Source organism: Passer montanus, unplaced genomic scaffold (assembly GCF_014805655.1).
Source record: "Passer montanus isolate IOZ18808 unplaced genomic scaffold, ASM1480565v1 scaffold61, whole genome shotgun sequence".
Classification (NCBI taxonomy): domain Eukaryota; kingdom Metazoa; phylum Chordata; class Aves; order Passeriformes; family Passeridae; genus Passer; species Passer montanus.
The window spans coordinates 4,253,700-4,270,912 of record NW_024371149.1 but is presented as its reverse complement, the minus strand read 5'-3'; the positions used below and the strand labels follow the sequence as shown (position 1 = coordinate 4,270,912).

The following is a 17,213-nucleotide window of genomic DNA, read 5'->3' as shown; positions in this document are numbered from 1 at the left end:
GTTCATTAGGAGTGCTCCATGGCCACTAATGTTAACTTAGTTTAATATATATCACATCACAGCAGGCTTCTGAGAAAGCACATGCAGAGGATTTTTAAGTGCAAGTGACTCTTCTTCTTCAGCAATCTTTCTTCACTATTTTCCACTGGGATCTTGGATTTCAGATGGCAACAGTTATGAAATGAGATTACCTGTTCTTGGATTCAACCATGCTGGAGTTTATGCAAAGGAGATCAATCATATTGTGTTAGTTCCATGGGCACAGACTTCATGGGAGCAGAAAAGGCAGACCCCTTCTGAACTTTGCTGAGGGAAAAAACCCAGTGTCAAAGCCAGTCCAACTACATAAAGTCACATCTACAAACATGTACTTCTTTGAATTTAGGGTTGTATTAAAAAGGTTGGTATCCTTGCCACTTGCTCTTCTCTCTGCCTCAAGCTCTAGAAAATTTTAATTTCACAAGACATCCTGGTACCAATTACCCTGGATAGAAGGCTTACCCAGGCAGGCATCACAGTCAATGAGATAAGAATATGTCCCAACCTGTACTGCAGCACAGCCAGCATTTCTTTAGCTTTTCTCCTGAGCACTGACACTTAGTATTTCTTACCCTGAACACAGTTATCCAGACTGATTGACTGTCTCCAGAAGAGCAGCAAATAGCTGCTTATATCCTGGTGATTTCTGTGATCATCTCAGTTCTAGTTATGGACTAGGCATCTCTGTGGCCCAGGAAAGCTGCTTAGTTTCTTTGTCCTCACCTTCTCTCACTGCCAGGATCTGGAGAATGACCAAGTGTTTAAGCTGCAGTTGCAGAGAAACTGTTATAGAACAGCATCATAGGCTGTACTTTTAACACAGCCTGAACCAATCTAAACTGCTGGCCAGCACAGTCCTGCTCTGTCCCTGCCTCAGAGTGCCACACCCCTTCTTGGCACTAACAGAAGTGACACCAAGTTATTAATTTTCTCACCAGATCTCAGAGCAAAGATGGCACTATACGAGGACAGCTAAAGGCCAGAAGTAGCAAATGGAAAGGCAAGGAGAAATATGTAGCAAATTAGATCAACTTCAGTCACCACAGGAGCGCAGATTCTGTAATTCTTGAGTCTTATGAGCATCTGAAACATTTTTTCAAGTGCAAGGATTGGATGCAGTATGGAATGCGTGAATGGAAGGCCCGAGCAAAGTCTCTGAAAGAGTTTTCACTATTAAAGCTAAACAAAAATTATTGGGAAAGGACAAAATTATACTCCTCTGCTATTATCAACAGAAGAAGCTCTGTTGTTGCCTACAGCAGCCCTCACAGCCAGAAATGGAAGGCCCAGAAGCTGAAGTGAGGTGGCAGACAGATGAGATGGGTCCTCTAGTTGGCAGAACACTAGAACAGAAGGAGTGCAACTTGTCCACACAGCAAGTCAGAAGCAGAAGTAGGTAGCTGCCCTTCTCTTTTCCTATATAATCTTTAACAATTTTAGCCATTCAGTCTGGTGCTTTCTAGGCTAAGCATCTGTTAGAGCTTATTTTGGCTTTGCTTCAGGTCACAGTCTTGCTCTTGGGAAGGTATTTTGCCAAATGAAATAGAAACCTTTTGGCTCCAGTGCTTGTGCACAGATATTTAAAATGTTGTTTTTGTCAAGGACAACTTCTTTTGATGGGCTGCAAATAAGCCAAATTCAACTTGATACATTATTACAATCCCTGGAAGCTCTGGTTTGTATTGATTAAAGGGCAGTGGAAATCAAAGATTTCATTTTAATGGAGCAGTTTTTGAGCCTTAGCAGAAGTTCTAGCCCAAAACCCAGAACTTGTGGTGACACAAACTGGACATTGCTTAAAACAATTAAGCACCATATTCTCTTTGCATAGCATGTGTCCTATAATTTGACTTCAGCTGACAAAACAAAGGTGCTTAGCAACAGCTAAGATATGTTAGAATCAGTACTGCTATGAACCCACAGTCAGAATAATGTCTTAGGAAAGGCTTGCTATTACACAGGAAACACAATTCTAGTTCCCATGCTGAACAAAAACAATAATGACTGAACACTAGGTAACATAAGCCATGTTAAATACTGGACTGTGCTCCAAGTCACTACAGAGACAGTTCTATCTGCTTGACTACCTCAGTTGCAGCAAAACATGCAACACAACAGCATAGAGAACTGCCATGAGAAAGCAGACTGAAAAAAGTGTATAAAAGTTTTCAAGGAAAGTGAATAAAAAGAGAACAAAGTGTTCCAGCCTAAAAATGGTTTCTGCAAAACTCCAGCTGACATGGAGTCTCTCATCACCTTTGGAGAGCTCTGTTATAGGATTCACAGTCATGCAAGGGAACAAGCGCTTCAAGGTGAAGCTTTGCTAACTTGCTGTAGCCAAACATCAGCAGCTCTGCAGCTCTTAACCAACGACTCCTACATTTCTGTGAGCCCTTATGTACCCATAAAAATGTACAAGGCTCCCACAGAAATGAGAAATATGTTCCACACGTTACCTTTTTCCCCACAGCCCTCAGATTTACTGTAGATGGTGGCATGACTGATCATCTGACTGCCATCTGTCCAACATCTGCTTCCTAGTGAAACCACCCTGCCAATACAGTTAGCTGGCTCTAGGCTGCCATTATTCATAATGAATACCCTGCTGTATATTGAAGCTATCACTAATGCTGCTCCCTTAAAAAGATTCAGCATACTGACAGAGCCTGAAATCTCTGCTGGGGGTGTGTGACAGTGATGCTATATTGCCATTAACTTTTAACACTCAAATATCCTAACAATCCTCTAAACTCTGAAAGTAAACCACAGTAGCTTGGTCTTGAAATCCAAAAAAACCCATACAAACAAACAAAACCCCCCCCACAAAAACAGAACCTAAAGCCAAATCCAGGAACCCAGGAATTATTGCAAGATTTCCAACAAAATTACATGCTTGGTATCATACTTCTCATGGCAAGACAGTAGTATAGCACCTTACACAGGACAGCTACACAGATTTTAGGCTCAGGACAGCTACAAACAGAACTGAAGGTTCTTTAGTCATTTTAATGCCCAGAGCTTACTACAAATTACATTTAGGATTCCCCTTCTGTCCCCTAAAGGCATAAGTAAGCTGAGCCAAACCACTGACTATTCCTGATTTCTATCTGAACTGTAAACCCTTTGGAGCTATATATCCTTTTGTGTCTGTATAGCTCTATCTGAACAGAAATAATATTTCAGTCTGCCAGAAATCCAGATCCCAGACTCAAGAAAGCTACTGAAGCTTTAAGGTGCCATGACCCAAATTCTGCTTGCAAAGTGAGTTTCTTGCAAACTCCCTCTAGACTCATAAATATAGTTCTGTTTCCAATAACATGATTCTATTTAATGCCTTCTGCATTTAAACCCATAATCCTTTAATAACTTTGGGGATATTTGAAGATATTAAAAGAAAAAAAAAACAACACAAAAACAAACAAAAACCCACATAACCCAACCAGAAAGCAGTTGGGCATCCCTGAAGTTGATAGTTTATATGAATAAGCCATAGGACAATAAAAGGCCAGACTGACCACAGTAATAACTCCCAACGCTGACTTGAAGAAATTAAAAGCAGGCCAGGAAGCTTAATTCTAAATGTGTTTTCAATTGATCTTTGTTCCTGACTGTTTAATGGTTAGCTGTTTGAGAAACCCTCTGGGGTTCTGCTAGTTGATTTCAAACCGGGAAACAACAAGCAGTACCACAGAGAGAGAGAGATGCTTTTCTTTTCAAGAGAGTGAATTTAAACACTGCTGAATGGTCACATATTACTAATCTCAGAAAAACAAAAAAGAGAGATTTCTAGGCACAGCTAGATAAGGGAAGGTGACAGGGCATGGTGAGACATAGCTCCCATAAATGTACCATTGGCAGAAGGCAGCCTTGCTGGTAGCTACAGAAACAAATGAGTGGGATGATATTCCAGTGGTGATTCAGATTGGTTTTTATTCCAATGCAAGAAAAAAAAGATATGCAAAGGGATGTCATCCAGAATAGCAAATGGCAAATGCCAAATTTTGAGAGAATTATTACAGAAAATCCACAGAATATCTAAAAACAACTGTGGAAATTCTGAACTTCTCATGTCAAATTACACTGTAAAAGCTATGAATTTGTAGCTGCAAATAGAAATTTAACTTTTAAAAATGGGCCTGGAAATCAAACCTGAACAGTCTAATTAAGTGTGTTTATGTACACCTCTCTCTGCCACAATATCTCAAGTTGAGCAGTGCTGTGAAGACCTGTGATTCAGCTGGAGCACTGGGCAGCTGGAATCAACTCTTTGTGCAGAGCAGTCCAACCAGCCTGCTGCAGTTTGCTCAGCCAATGCTGTATCATGCTTTCTGATGCAGAAAGGCAAATTGGCAATCAGAATACAGAAGGTGAATTCATATGTCAGTGCTCATGGTATTTCAAATCTAGACAGATTGGTTAGGACAGCATTTAGCAAAGAGCAACCCTTGCAAGGTTTGATACAAGATGAAATCAAATTTTGCTGCTGCACCTGAGATCTCAGCAGCATGAACTCATCTCAGCTGAAGAATTATTTCTTATTGGGAAACAGTATGGACACAATACTCTTCTCCTTAGGCTAGCTGAAGACTTCCTCTCTTGCCAAAGTGCAGAGTGTGTGGGTCAGGAAATGCCCTCTTCAGCTTCCTCTCAAAGCTGTTTCCTCAAAGGGTAAGGTCTTTCCTGCCTTCCCTCAGAAAACTGTGCATATCCTACACATGAACCTATCCTCTACAGTATCATCAGTCATATTTTGCAGAAGTGGAAAACAGATCTAAAGGTTAAATGACTCCCCCAGAGTCAGTGGAACAGACAGGGGGATATTACTATCCTAGTTCTTATCAAACACTTCACATTGTAAGAGCTAAAGCACAACCTCAAAGTAGGTCTTATGAACCTATCCTCTACAGTATCATCAGTCATATTTTGCAGAAGTGGAAAACAGATCTACAGGTTAAATGACTCCCCCAGAGACAGTGGAACAGACATGGGGATATTACTATCTTAGTTGTTATCAAACACTTCACATTGTAAGAGCTTAAAGCACAACCTCAAAGTAGGTCTCTGACATTTTTTCCACTATATGGATGCCTTGCCTTAACATCACCCAAATGCCAGCAACAAAAACACACTGGGCCCTCAGGTCTCCCAGGCTCCTACACAGAAACTGTCCCCTGGATTTTATCCCCTCTGTTCCTTTCCAGCTCCTATTTATATATGTAAATCAGTATTTTCTTACCTTCTCCCTCACTGCCCACTTACTCATCCAACACATCATGATGCAGCTGTCTCAAACTGGAAAAAACCTGCTGAGAGCTGTGAAGGGACAGAAAACACTGTCAGACCTTGGTGATATAAAAATCATATAATTCTTGGAGTTCACAAAACAACAACATTTTTGCCATTCCATATCTTGGCAGGCCACCCTCCACCATCAAATGAAATATGTATTTTCCATTCTAGTTACTTCACTTCTGCATGCAGATTTTGTCTCAAGACACCAAATCAAATGTTTGTGCTGAATGACACAGCAAACATTGCCAGTCTCAAAAGTCTTGTTCAACACTTTAGAAGACATATGCAATTTTGGTCTGGGCTGAAATGTACAGACAACAGTCATTTTGACCCATGCCATAAAGGGCACCAAGGAAAAGGACTTGCTTTCTGATAGGAGCAGTAAAGCTGTAAAGTGATTGTATAAGAACAAGGGACTGGAAAATGAGATTGTCTTCCCAACAAATAGCACACTGACACATTAGCTGTTGGAAGTGTTAGAAATTTTTAACATTTGAAATCTGCCTGCACAAGAACTTTCACTCTTATCTGCTATCAGTGGCATTACACTTAATTTTATTTGGATGTCAGGTATCAGAGGACACAGCTCTTCTCTGTTACATGCGCTTTTAAGTCAAAAACAGTAGCAGCAAGTTACCAGACAAAGGAACACTGTGTTTAAGGCTGCCTGCCAGAGATGACTTATTCAAGTTGATTACATGGAAAGGACAGTAGTGCTGCCACTCTTCTACCCCATACTCTCTGGGGAAGAAAAAAAGGCAAGAGTCATATCTAGGTTTTCTTCAGTTCACACTGCATTGGGCAGGAAGACTATAACATAATGACACAAGGTTTGATCTTGCAGAGTAGTGCACTTAACTGCTTTGCTAGGTCAGTGCAAGCACATTCTATCTTAGTTTTAAGTACAAGTAGTATAGCTCTCATTTGAAAGCTGACTCAGTCCATTATTTGAGTCAAAAGCAGAAAAGAATAATTATTTTAGATCATCAAGAACCAGGAATATCTTGAGAGATTGGGGAGTTCATGCTCTCAAAGACCCAAAACACCTTTCATTTCCATATATTTCAGTAAAATTTGGGGTTGTGCTATCATATCTTAAGGTTGCGTAGTTTTAGTATCTGTAAGTAAATTTCACCATGACATTTCTATGGGAAATGAAGGTAGGATTTTATTAATTATGAGGAATTAAGGTACAAATGCAGTAAAATTAACAAATTCTAATTCATTGATTCAACCTTAAAGTTACTAACTTAAGAACTTTAGAAAGTTTCTTAAGAAAGTGACTAACTTTCACTGCTGCGTGAAACGCATGTAATAAACACTGGTGGGAAAAGCTGCATGCAGATTCCCGCTTACGCTACTGACTTCACAGCCGGCAGAGTGCAGCCAGCAATGCTTTAGCAGTGAGGGGTTAGCGGGCCGCGGAGTGCCGGCTGCTCTCACCGCCCGGGTGTCGGAGGCGAGCGGAGCCGCGGCCCCGGCAGTGGCCCCAGGCCCCAGCCCCGGCCCGCGGCTGCAGCAGTGCCGGCAGTGGCCCGAGGCCCCGGCAGTGCCGGCAGTGGCCCGCAATGGGGCCGGCCCCGCAGCCCCGCTCCACCGGGACAAGCACCTTTCCTCCGGCGGGCACGACAGGCAGCGCCTTGGGATCTCCCGGTGTCTGCACCACAAAATACACTGCTGCGTTTTTATGGACTATTAGGAGTAGCATTTTCAGTCAGGTAACGCACCCAGGAAAAGAGGGTGAGCACACGACTGTACAGACTATGGGAGAGGCATGGTATGAGACAACAGAAGACTTTCAGAGTATTGTAGAACCACAGACTCATTTACTTTGAAAATGACCACTAAGCGATCAAGTTCAGTTAACCTGTCACTACCGCGTCCACCACTAAGCCATTTCCCCAAGTACCACATCTACACCTGCTACTTCCCTGTTCCAATGTTTGACAACCCTTTCAGTGAGTAATTTTTTCTAATATCCAATCTAATGTTGGTGCAACTTGAGGTTATTTCCACTTTCAGAATAAAAGCAGTTAGCCATGGATCCCAATGCTATGCAGTGATTTACAAAATTACAACAAAAAGCACACCACCAAACCTACCTTCTGTTCTCGAGGAGCCTGTTCCAAGTTATTGCTGATACATTCCCACTAAAGCCTGAGGGGTTATGGTACTGCAACATCAAAAATTTGCCTTTCAAATCAAAATGCCTTTTATTGCAGTTTTTAAAGGTAGTTCACCTATCTTTTTCTGACAGATCTGTCATTGGAAGCAGTGGAAATCTACATGCAAGAACTAAATAAAAGCAGCTAAATAAATAGGTTTTGGGACATATTTTGACAATTTAAAAACTTCAACACTTCTCTGAGACAAACATTTGTACCATTTGGGGACTGCTTGGTGTTTAGGATACTTACCTTATTTCCACAGTCATTCTTTAGTGAGTATGTGTTTCCATTTTCCCTCCTCAGTGAGTATAAAATTCTGACCATGAAAGTATCTGTTGCCCTACACACACCAGCCTGTGGGCACTGCTCTCTGTTAGCTTTCATTGCAAGTTTTATTGTGTATTTTATTTTAGCTTGGATCTCTATATTTCCATATAGTGACTAAAAAGCACCAAGCAGCCCCCAGTGTGCTATTTTTGATCACCTAATGATAACTTCCACTGCCACTCTAACTTTAGCAAAGCTATATTCTTTTATCTACACAGTATGCAACTGACACTATGCCTCATTATTTTTAGATGGTACTTGGATTTTCACTTTAAGCATTACCTCAGTAGTCCTATGTGTCAGTGTTATTTCTCTGATAATTAAGGTGGCCCCATAAAACATTAGACAAAAGCAGGGAAGGGCTTGAATCCTTTTTGCTGAAATGAGGCTGACTCAGCTGATGCATTGCACTGGGAGCTGGTGGCTCCAACAGCTGTCTTTCATCTTCTGCCAATCTCAGATGCATCAGTATCTAAGAAAGATGTTTGATGAAGAATAAATAAGGGAACTATTATCTTTTTTTAATAGGAAAAAAACCAAGACAACCCCAAACAAACCAACCCCTCATAACCCGAAATCATTGCCCATGACTGCATCGTGTAGAAGTCCTGGACAGGAGGCAGAACTAATGGAACCTGGCATGGTTTAACCCCAGGCAGCAGCCAAGCAGTGCACAGCCTCTCACTCCCAGCTCCACCAGCAGGATCAGGGAGAGAACCAGAAGGGTAAAAGCTGGAACACTCATGGGTTGAGATACAGTTCAATAGGGAAAGCAAAAGCCACACACAGAGGCAAAACAAAACACGGAATTAATTCACTGCTTCCCATGGGCAGGCAGGTGTTATGAAGCTGAGTAAGGCAGAGTCCCCAGGCAGGTGCAAGAGAGAGCCCTTCATTACAAAAACCAGGCCTTTTAAAGCTGTTAGCCCATTACCAGGCACATTCCATTTAACCACAACAAACGTAATTCAACCAACAGCCATAAGCCAAAATGTGAGCACAAATGGCTGTATAACTTGTTTTTCTACCTCCAGTTCAGCTGAGTCACTTTCCCATAGTCCTCTTCTACTCAGCCAAAGTAGCAGGCCTGAGCCATGATTTTACAAGGGTAACAAGGCCCTTGTTTTATTAAGGTCTTACCTGCAACAGGCAGGTGTTCAGCCATCTCAAGGGAAGCAGGATCCCACCACCTGTAGCCATTACTTGGGAAGAAAAAAAACATCACTCCCAACATCCCCCACTTCTTCCTTCTTCTCCCACTTTATATACTGAGCATGATGGCATATGGTCTGGAATATCCCTTTGGCCAGTTTAGGTCACCTCACTGTGTCACTGTGTCCTCTTCCAACCTTGTAGATAGGTTTCCTGTTGTACATTCTTTCTTATAATAAAGGAATAAAAATACCATATTCAATCCCATTAAACTAACCAGGTAAAATTGCATCTTGAAATGATGAATAAAATCAATTGTAGATATTTCACTTCACCTGTAATGCAATGGAACAAATTTCCCTTAGAGCAAGAAATGATGTTAATTTCAGTAATAAAAGCAAGATAAGAAGATGGCTACTGATGAGGAAATTACACATCTCCAGTGAAATTGCATCTGACATGACAACAAATGCAATAATAATGACTCAGTCACAATCAAGGACTATAAAGAGAAATATTACAAGAGCAGAGCTTAGAGATAATTATATTCATCATCAAAATCAGATGCAGGGAAACCTAGCAAGGGACACTGTAAAATCAGAAGGCCCTGAGTTACCATGCTGATCCATGTAGACATGAGAATGTGTTTTCTGTGTCCCTCTAGGCAGACATACTCTACTGCAGTGGGGTAGTATCTGAACATCTTAATTGTATCAGTAGATGTATGTCAAGTTTTCATCAACAGGCACCATTGATAAGTGTATCTACCCTCCTCTAAAAGTAACCTGATACTTTGTGAAACAATATTTATTGTAAAGGTCTTCATTTTTCAGCAGGAAAAAACATTCATTTAGCAAGGAAAAAACAGTTTTATAGCTTGGACACGTCTGCTCCAGGCATGATCACATGATTGGTTTTCTTAGCATTAGATTTATACAGTCTTTCTATTGAGTGGGCTTTGTATGAGCCAACCACTGATCTTTGACTTTTGAGGTACAGGCTCTCCATCTTCACCCACTACATACAGTCTCTGCACCCTGTGCAACAACTTGACATCAATGAATTAAAAGGAAGTTTTTACAGTTGCCAGTTTTGAAGCACAACTGCTGCTTCATATTAAGTTGCCCAATTTTTAAGGTGAAAACATAAAAGTATAATGGGCTCTTACAGCGCCTTGCTTGCTCCACATGACTCTGCAGCTGACTGTGTCAAATTAAACACCAAGCCCAGCTTGATGCAAACAAGAATGAGATCAAACAGCTACTCTCTAACAAGAGCACCTCACACATTAGACTTCTCAATGACACATCAAAGCTCTGGGAACACAAACGTTTTAAAGCTTTATGCAATTTCATCCAGCCACACCTACAAGAAATGAAGGCTGCACGGAGAAAGCCTAAGAATAGGAGATCCAGTTTTTACTGGTACACAGACCTGGAAGTGCTTCTATGCAGAGATAAAATCTGTCTATGCTCACATCCATTAGCTCTCCTTTGTAGTTTTGAAAGGTGTTCCCCACTTACGTAAGAGAAGCAAACTGCTTCCACATAGGCAGAATGTGTGATCTTTTATTGAGGCGCTTCTTTTATACTTGGGGGCCTTCTTCAACGACATAGCTGAAACTGCTCATTTACTGATGACGTTCAGGCCTCAGCTAGTGAGGCAGAGAACATTCCAAAAGCCACCTGTCATGATAAAATGGCTAACAAAGAGAAAGCAAAGAATCCAGTCCTCTCAGCAGCTATTGAAAGCATACATGTTTCATTTCACAGAATATCCTCAGGTGGAAGGGACGCACTGCTCCAGGAGTCACACCACGTTCCTGAGAGCGGTGCTCAAACACTTTGAACTCCGTCAGGCTGATGCTGTGACCACTTCCCTGGCGACCTTAAAACCTTTTTCTAACATGCAGACTAAATCTCCGCTGACACATCCTTAGGCCGTTGCCTTGGCTCCTGTCGGTGCCACCACAGACACCAGCCCTGCCCCTCCGCCTGCCCTACGCGGGAGCTGCTGGGGCCGGGTTTCACCGCCTCAGGACACCGGCCCAGCCGCACGCTCGGGAGCGAGCCCACGGCACTGCAAGTAACAGGCAGGAGCCACCCAGAAAGGGACTCTGCTGGGGAGTTACTTGGTTCGGGGTAACCAGCATTTCCTCTCGACAGGATACTTGACAACCAATTATTCTTCTATTGAGGCAATAAAGACTAACAGCATGCCTGTCTCACAGAACCAAGGCCCCAGGGGCTGTATAGCCCCGCAAACAGCACTACTGGAGCACCTTCCCCGGGCGCTGCGCCCGCCCGGCTGCGTTCGCAGCGCGGCGCCCTCAGAGCCGTGAGGCGGCGCCGGCCGCCCGCGCCCTCAGGGCGCCCCGAGCCCCGCCGTGCCCGGCCCGCCCGCACGAGGGCGCGCAGTGCTGCTCTGCGCGCTGCTCTGCGCGCCCCCGCGGCCTCCCTACACAGCGCTGAGCGGCACCTCCACAGCCAATAAACGCCTTAAAGAGGGGCGGGGCGGGCGCTGCTGGCCAATAGGAGAGCGGACAGCGGGGAGGCGGGGAATGCGAGGCCCAATTGAGAAACTTTCCGGCCCCGGGAGGGTGGGAACAAGAGTAGGTTCAGTCACAGACGGTGCGCGCTTCCTCCAATCAGAGCGTCTCCCCTCATCGCGCGCTCTGGATTGGCTAACAGATAGCCTCAGTTCCCCCGTCTCGCCAATAGGAAAGCAGCGCTGCATGACAGACGTTCGGCTCAGCCAATTACTGTCGGCACGGAGGACCCAGCCTCTCTCTCTTGCAAAATGGCGGCCACAGCTCCTGCTGCGGCTCCTCCCGCGGCCGCCCCGGCCCCGCCGGCCGCGCCGGCCCCGCCGCCCGCCGCGCCACTGTCAGCCGCGCTCTCGGGCCCTTTCCCCGGCGGCCGCGTGGTGCGGCTGCACCCGGTTGTGCTCGCCTCCATCGTGGACAGCTTCGAGCGGCGCAACGAGGGCGCGGCGCGGGTCATCGGGACGCTGCTGGGTAAGAGCCGCCGTCCCGCCCGGCCCTGCCCTGCCCGGCCCCTCGGGGGAGCCCCCTTACCCTTCGTGTCCCTCCCGCAGGCACCGTGGACAAGCACTCGGTGGAGGTCACCAACTGCTTCTCCGTGCCGCACAACGAGTCCGAGGATGAGGTACGGAGCGGCCCGCGGTTCTCTGGGCCGAGCGCCCCCCGCTCCGCTGCTGCACAGTATTGTGCCCCTGTTCCCTCCGGGCTAAGCACCCTTAACCAGCTGTATCCCCTTTCGCAGGTGGCTGTGGATATGGAATTTGCCAAAAACATGTATGAGTTGCACAAGAAGGTGTCTCCTAGCGAGATCATCTTGGGCTGGTAAGTTGTCCCGTAATTCACTTTGTCACAGATGGAGAAGCAGAAGCACTAATGCCCGTGGCAGTCACACCTTGCAACTCTTGTTACACAGTCAGCCGTGAAGCTCTTCAAGCTCAGGAGAAGAAGAGATGGTATTGGAGACTTAAAGGATTTGGTTTTGTTTATATCTAGCAAGGTACCACAGAGGAGTGATGTGTTAGAGAATGTGTGCCCAGCTTTGTTAGAAGAACTTATTTCCTGTAATACAACCTGTACCATGGAAGTTAACTGGTGAGAAAGAAGGGAGAATACAAAAGAGGTTTTTAATGTACCAAAGGCGTCAAGAAGAATTGCTGATACCAGTTTGAGTACTTAGTTCTGTGCTGGAAGTAACCTGTGTGTGGAATGTGCAGCAAGATCAGTACAGTTATGGGAACAGTCTGTGTCTGAGTGCATGGCACAGTGTGTTTATCACCCTTTTCATGCCTACTAAATGGCTTCATTTTCTTTCTGTGTAGCAAGCTTCCTCAACAGCCTTCTAATGGCACAGCAGAGTGCAGTTCCGGTGACAGGAGCTTGCCTGAGAATGTGAGATGCTAATTGTAGAGCAGTTAAAGGAGCTAGATTAACAAGTTAGACCTCCTGCAGAGGGATGTGTGATTTGTGGATGACAAAATTCATCCAAGATTGTTTGGTGCGCTTTGACTCACCTAGATGGAAAAAGCTGCTCTAGAACACAGTGACAGGTAACTGAATATTGGATGTCTGCAATTTACTGATGTTTTATGGCTGGTACTACAACACTGGCCCTTGCATATTTCAGGTGTGGGTGTGCTCAACCTCTGATTCCAATAATTTTAGGGACAAGAGGCTATAAAGTAAAAAATCCTCAGTTAAAACACTTACGTTTAGTGTGCTGCTACAGCTCATTGTTTGGAAATCAGTGGTTTAGGATACAAAACTTTAAATACCAACAATACAAAACACTGGGCACTTGAGTGTTGGAAGGATGGCTGTTTGACGTGTGTTCTTTTGAAGGTATGCAACAGGTCATGACATCACGGAGCACTCAGTCCTGATCCACGAGTACTACAGCCGGGAAGCACACAATCCAATCCACCTCACCGTGGACACGAGTCTCCAGAACTCACGCATGAGCATTAAAGCCTATGTCAGGTACTCTGGGAGGGGAGCAGTCTGAATTACTGAGATGCCCCATCAGGGTAACAAGGAATGTAGGGGGGTGCAGTGTCCTTTTTTGGACAATATTGTGCAGTAGTTAAACATAGTGGTGAGCCGAGGATCATGGCTTACTTCTCATTGGAATGTCTTGACCATTGTATATAGGCTTAAGGACTTCATTAACTGGAACCTCGTTGGGGTGGGTAATTGTGACTTAATTAACAATTTTCAGAACATCTCTGGAATATTTCACAGGGTTCACACAGCTGGCAGTAATGTCACTAACTTCCATCACACTGACTGAATGCTAGCCTGTACCAATAGGGCTTTATTGCTCAGCAGTGCCCTTATACAAGTTGGAGGATTAGTGTGGTTAAAACAATTCAAACAGCATCTTCTACTGCTGCACTTATTGGTGGGTCTTTCTTCCCCTAAACGCCATAATTCTTATCAGTTAACAATGGAGATTAAATATTGAGAAATTAAACTCTTCCACCTGACTGAATGCCTTCCAGTACTGGCTAAAGAGCTCTGCTCTGCTCGGAAAAAACCCTTTTCTTTGTAGAGAAAGTACTGCTTCTTGACTGCATCTTTAAAATGGGAACTGTTCCATGATATCTTACTTAAAGCATAAATGGACTTCAAGTACTTTGAATAATAGGTATAATAAAGGTGTTGAGAGTGCTTTATACTTGGATTTTGTCATATTGCTTGTTGTTTCAGTCATTTTGTAAAGCATGAAGTATTTCAGGATAGAAGAGCACTTTCTCTAAAAGCAAGAAGGAACTTTGGTTAAGATGATAGTTCTTCATGCATTCATGGTGATGTCAAACCAGCTAGGGGTATTCTTGGATGAAAAAGAGCAATTAATAGCATGCCACAACTGGTTTCCTGTCCTTAGTTATCCTTGGGTTTTAAAATTGCTGATTTTGGTGAGAATGAGTAATGCACTCGTGTTCATGCTTTAGTGCTAACAGAGATCTTTGAGATGGAAATCTCCTCCTTCCTCCCTTATATATGTTTCCTTATGTGAAAACGTTTTGTTGTTCTCTTTTTTTTTTCCTAGTGCCCCAATGGGAGTCCCTGGTAAAACTATGGGCGTGATGTTCACACCACTAACAGTGAAATACGTTTATTATGATACAGAGCGGATAGGAGGTGAATGCTTTCTTCCTATTTTGGTTATAACCATTGTTGTGACAATGTTCAAATGCTTCTTTTACCCTGATAAAACTGCCATTCTGGCAATTTTACTGGTAATCAGACTGTTTGCTGAAGCTGACCTAAAAAATCTTCAATAAGTTACGGGTTTAAACTGTTACCTGTGGCAGTCAGTTTTTCTCACTGCTCCTCCTTTTGCTTTCAGTGGATCTCATCATGAAGACCTGCTTCAGCCCCAACCGAGTGATTGGCTTGTCCAGTGACTTGCAGCAGGTGGGGTCGGCCTCAGCCAGGATCCAGGACACCCTGACCATGGTGCTGCAGTACGCCGAGGACGTGCTGGTACGGCCAGCTTTCTGTCAGCCAGAAAAAAACTTTCATGTTAACTTGTGCATCTTGGTTTTCTCTTTATTATTTCTCTTTCTGGGCCATAAACTTTGAGTTCCACTTATGCTGAAGTGTGTGTTTCTTATGCTTAGTCTGGCAAAGTGGCTGCTGACAACACTGTTGGGCGCTTCCTGATGGATCTTATTAACCAGGTGCCAAAGATTTCACCAGAGGACTTTGAGACCATGTTGAACAGCAATATCAATGTAAGATCTTAATTAATTTTTTCTGTGCCTTGCTAGCAATTTTGAAATTTTTTCATACAGATATAAATTTGTCTGTGATCTGTCTTTTCATACAAACATGCTAATAGCTAATACAGCTTTTTTATTGTCAGTGATTTGGTGTTTTAAGGGCTGAGGGTGGATGAAGAAGCTCAGCATAATCTTGCACGCAACTCCAGATAAAAGTATTCATTTTTAAGGACTTAGGTATTTTGCATGTCATGTGAAAACCAGTACCAATTTTTCTTTCATATTGATTGGACAGTATGAATGACCAAACTTTAAAAAAAAATTATTTCAGCAATAACTGGTGACTTCCCAGATTCTTTTGTCTGACCTAGAGTTCTGTCTCTTTGCATAGCACTTACAAACATGAACAAGGTTTTAGCATGTTACCTGATTTCTCTAAAAGACTTTTAGAGAACTTGAGTTTCTGAATGTGTTGTTCACCCACAGTCTGTAAGACCAGAACTAATTTTTAATTTTGCTTATACCCTTTGACTTCTCTGGTTAACATGGGTGAACTCAGAGTTAAAATTTCACAAGCAGTATTTCATATGTCAGGAATCCAAAAGCTTCCTGCAAGGGAAGCATTCCTGAGGGTAGGACTTTCAGGACTAACAATATGTCTTGTAAGCTGATTGTAAAATGCTTTACAGATGTTAAAAATTCAGGTAATAAGCTAGAATTTGTTAATATTTCTGATCACTGTTTTTTTCCTCTTCCTTTCAGGACCTACTGATGGTAACCTACTTGGCAAATCTCACACAGTCACAGATTGCTCTGAACGAAAAACTTCTGAGTTTATAAAGAAACTTTTGCCACCCTACACTTTAAGGAGCCTGAAGAATGAGCAGATACACTTTTCTGTGGTGTTAGAAATTTCCTTGGACTGTAATTTAATTACCTACATGACTTGGTTTACATCGTTATTTCCATTGCTCTAAAAGTCCCTAACATGCTTTAGGAAATGAATGGGAGCGGCTGCAGTTCAGTTGAGCCTGGTATTTTAACATGAAATATGAGAATCTTAGGTCTTGTGGATTTGTCTACTTGTATAACAAAATAACAGCTTTATTGTAAGAATGTATTTGGAATAAAAGTTCCATTGCAGTGGCAACAATGGCTTCTGTCTAGAAAAAAAACTTTCTCATTCATTGTGTAATGAATCCATTTTTGAAAGAGGGTGGGGGGGTAAGGTGGCATCAGGAAAGAAGGAGTGGATGGGAGTGAACTCCAGTTCTTTGCAGTTTTTTTTCCAACTGCTAAAGCACACTGCAAGTGTGGGGATTTGTGTTGCATATAATATGCTTTAGCATGCAGGTCTGCAGAATAGTCTCTGGTTTAGTCATGGTGCTGTGTGTATCCCTTCAGCAGGGTACTGACAGACTACGAGACAGTAAATTCAGTTTATGGTATCACTTCTATGCATATAATTATTTTCTGATTGATTGGGAAGTAACTGTCTACAGCATTAACCCCTCTTAAAGAGGGAGTTCAGAGAATTAAAGTCAGCAACTGAGTTCATGGTAAAAGAGTTTGAAAAGCATTTGTCGCTAAACAAGCTTGGCTACTGGAGCTTCCATCTTTGCCAAAGAAGAAAAGGACAGCAAAATGACAATCCATGAGATTTGAGGTTGAAAGTTAGGTGTTGCCAAATAGGAATTTTCTATTTCATAATGCTCTACTGCTGCTAAAATTATGTGAAGAGAAACCCCGTTTTCTCCCCAAGATATGTTTCATGTTAACTAAATTCCAGCTGGAAGAAAGCCAATACAAATATCAGCTGTAACTTCGCACAGTCTCTGCCAATAACATTACCTTTAGAAGGCTGTCTTACAGTTCAGCTGTGCTGAGGGGGTATCTGCTTTAACAGAGTTAAAGCATCCCTTTTCTACAACAGTACTGTTCCACCTTACTGAGGGCTGTATCTAGTTT

General features: G+C 43.1%; 1 protein-coding gene across 1 annotated transcript; it reads left to right on the top strand.

Moving 5' to 3' along the window:
* The first annotated feature begins 11,777 nt into the window (after window positions 1–11,777).
* EIF3F (eukaryotic translation initiation factor 3 subunit F) lies at window positions 11,778–16,420 on the top strand. The gene is made up of 8 exons (XM_039727327.1): window positions 11,778–11,994; window positions 12,075–12,145; window positions 12,263–12,342; window positions 13,360–13,497; window positions 14,570–14,661; window positions 14,870–15,006; window positions 15,144–15,257; window positions 16,008–16,420. Exons 1-8 carry the CDS (start codon window positions 11,778–11,780, stop codon window positions 16,083–16,085), a joined length of 927 nt encoding a protein of 308 aa, XP_039583261.1. The 3' UTR covers window positions 16,086–16,420.
* The last annotated feature ends 793 nt before the right edge of the window (window positions 16,421–17,213 follow it).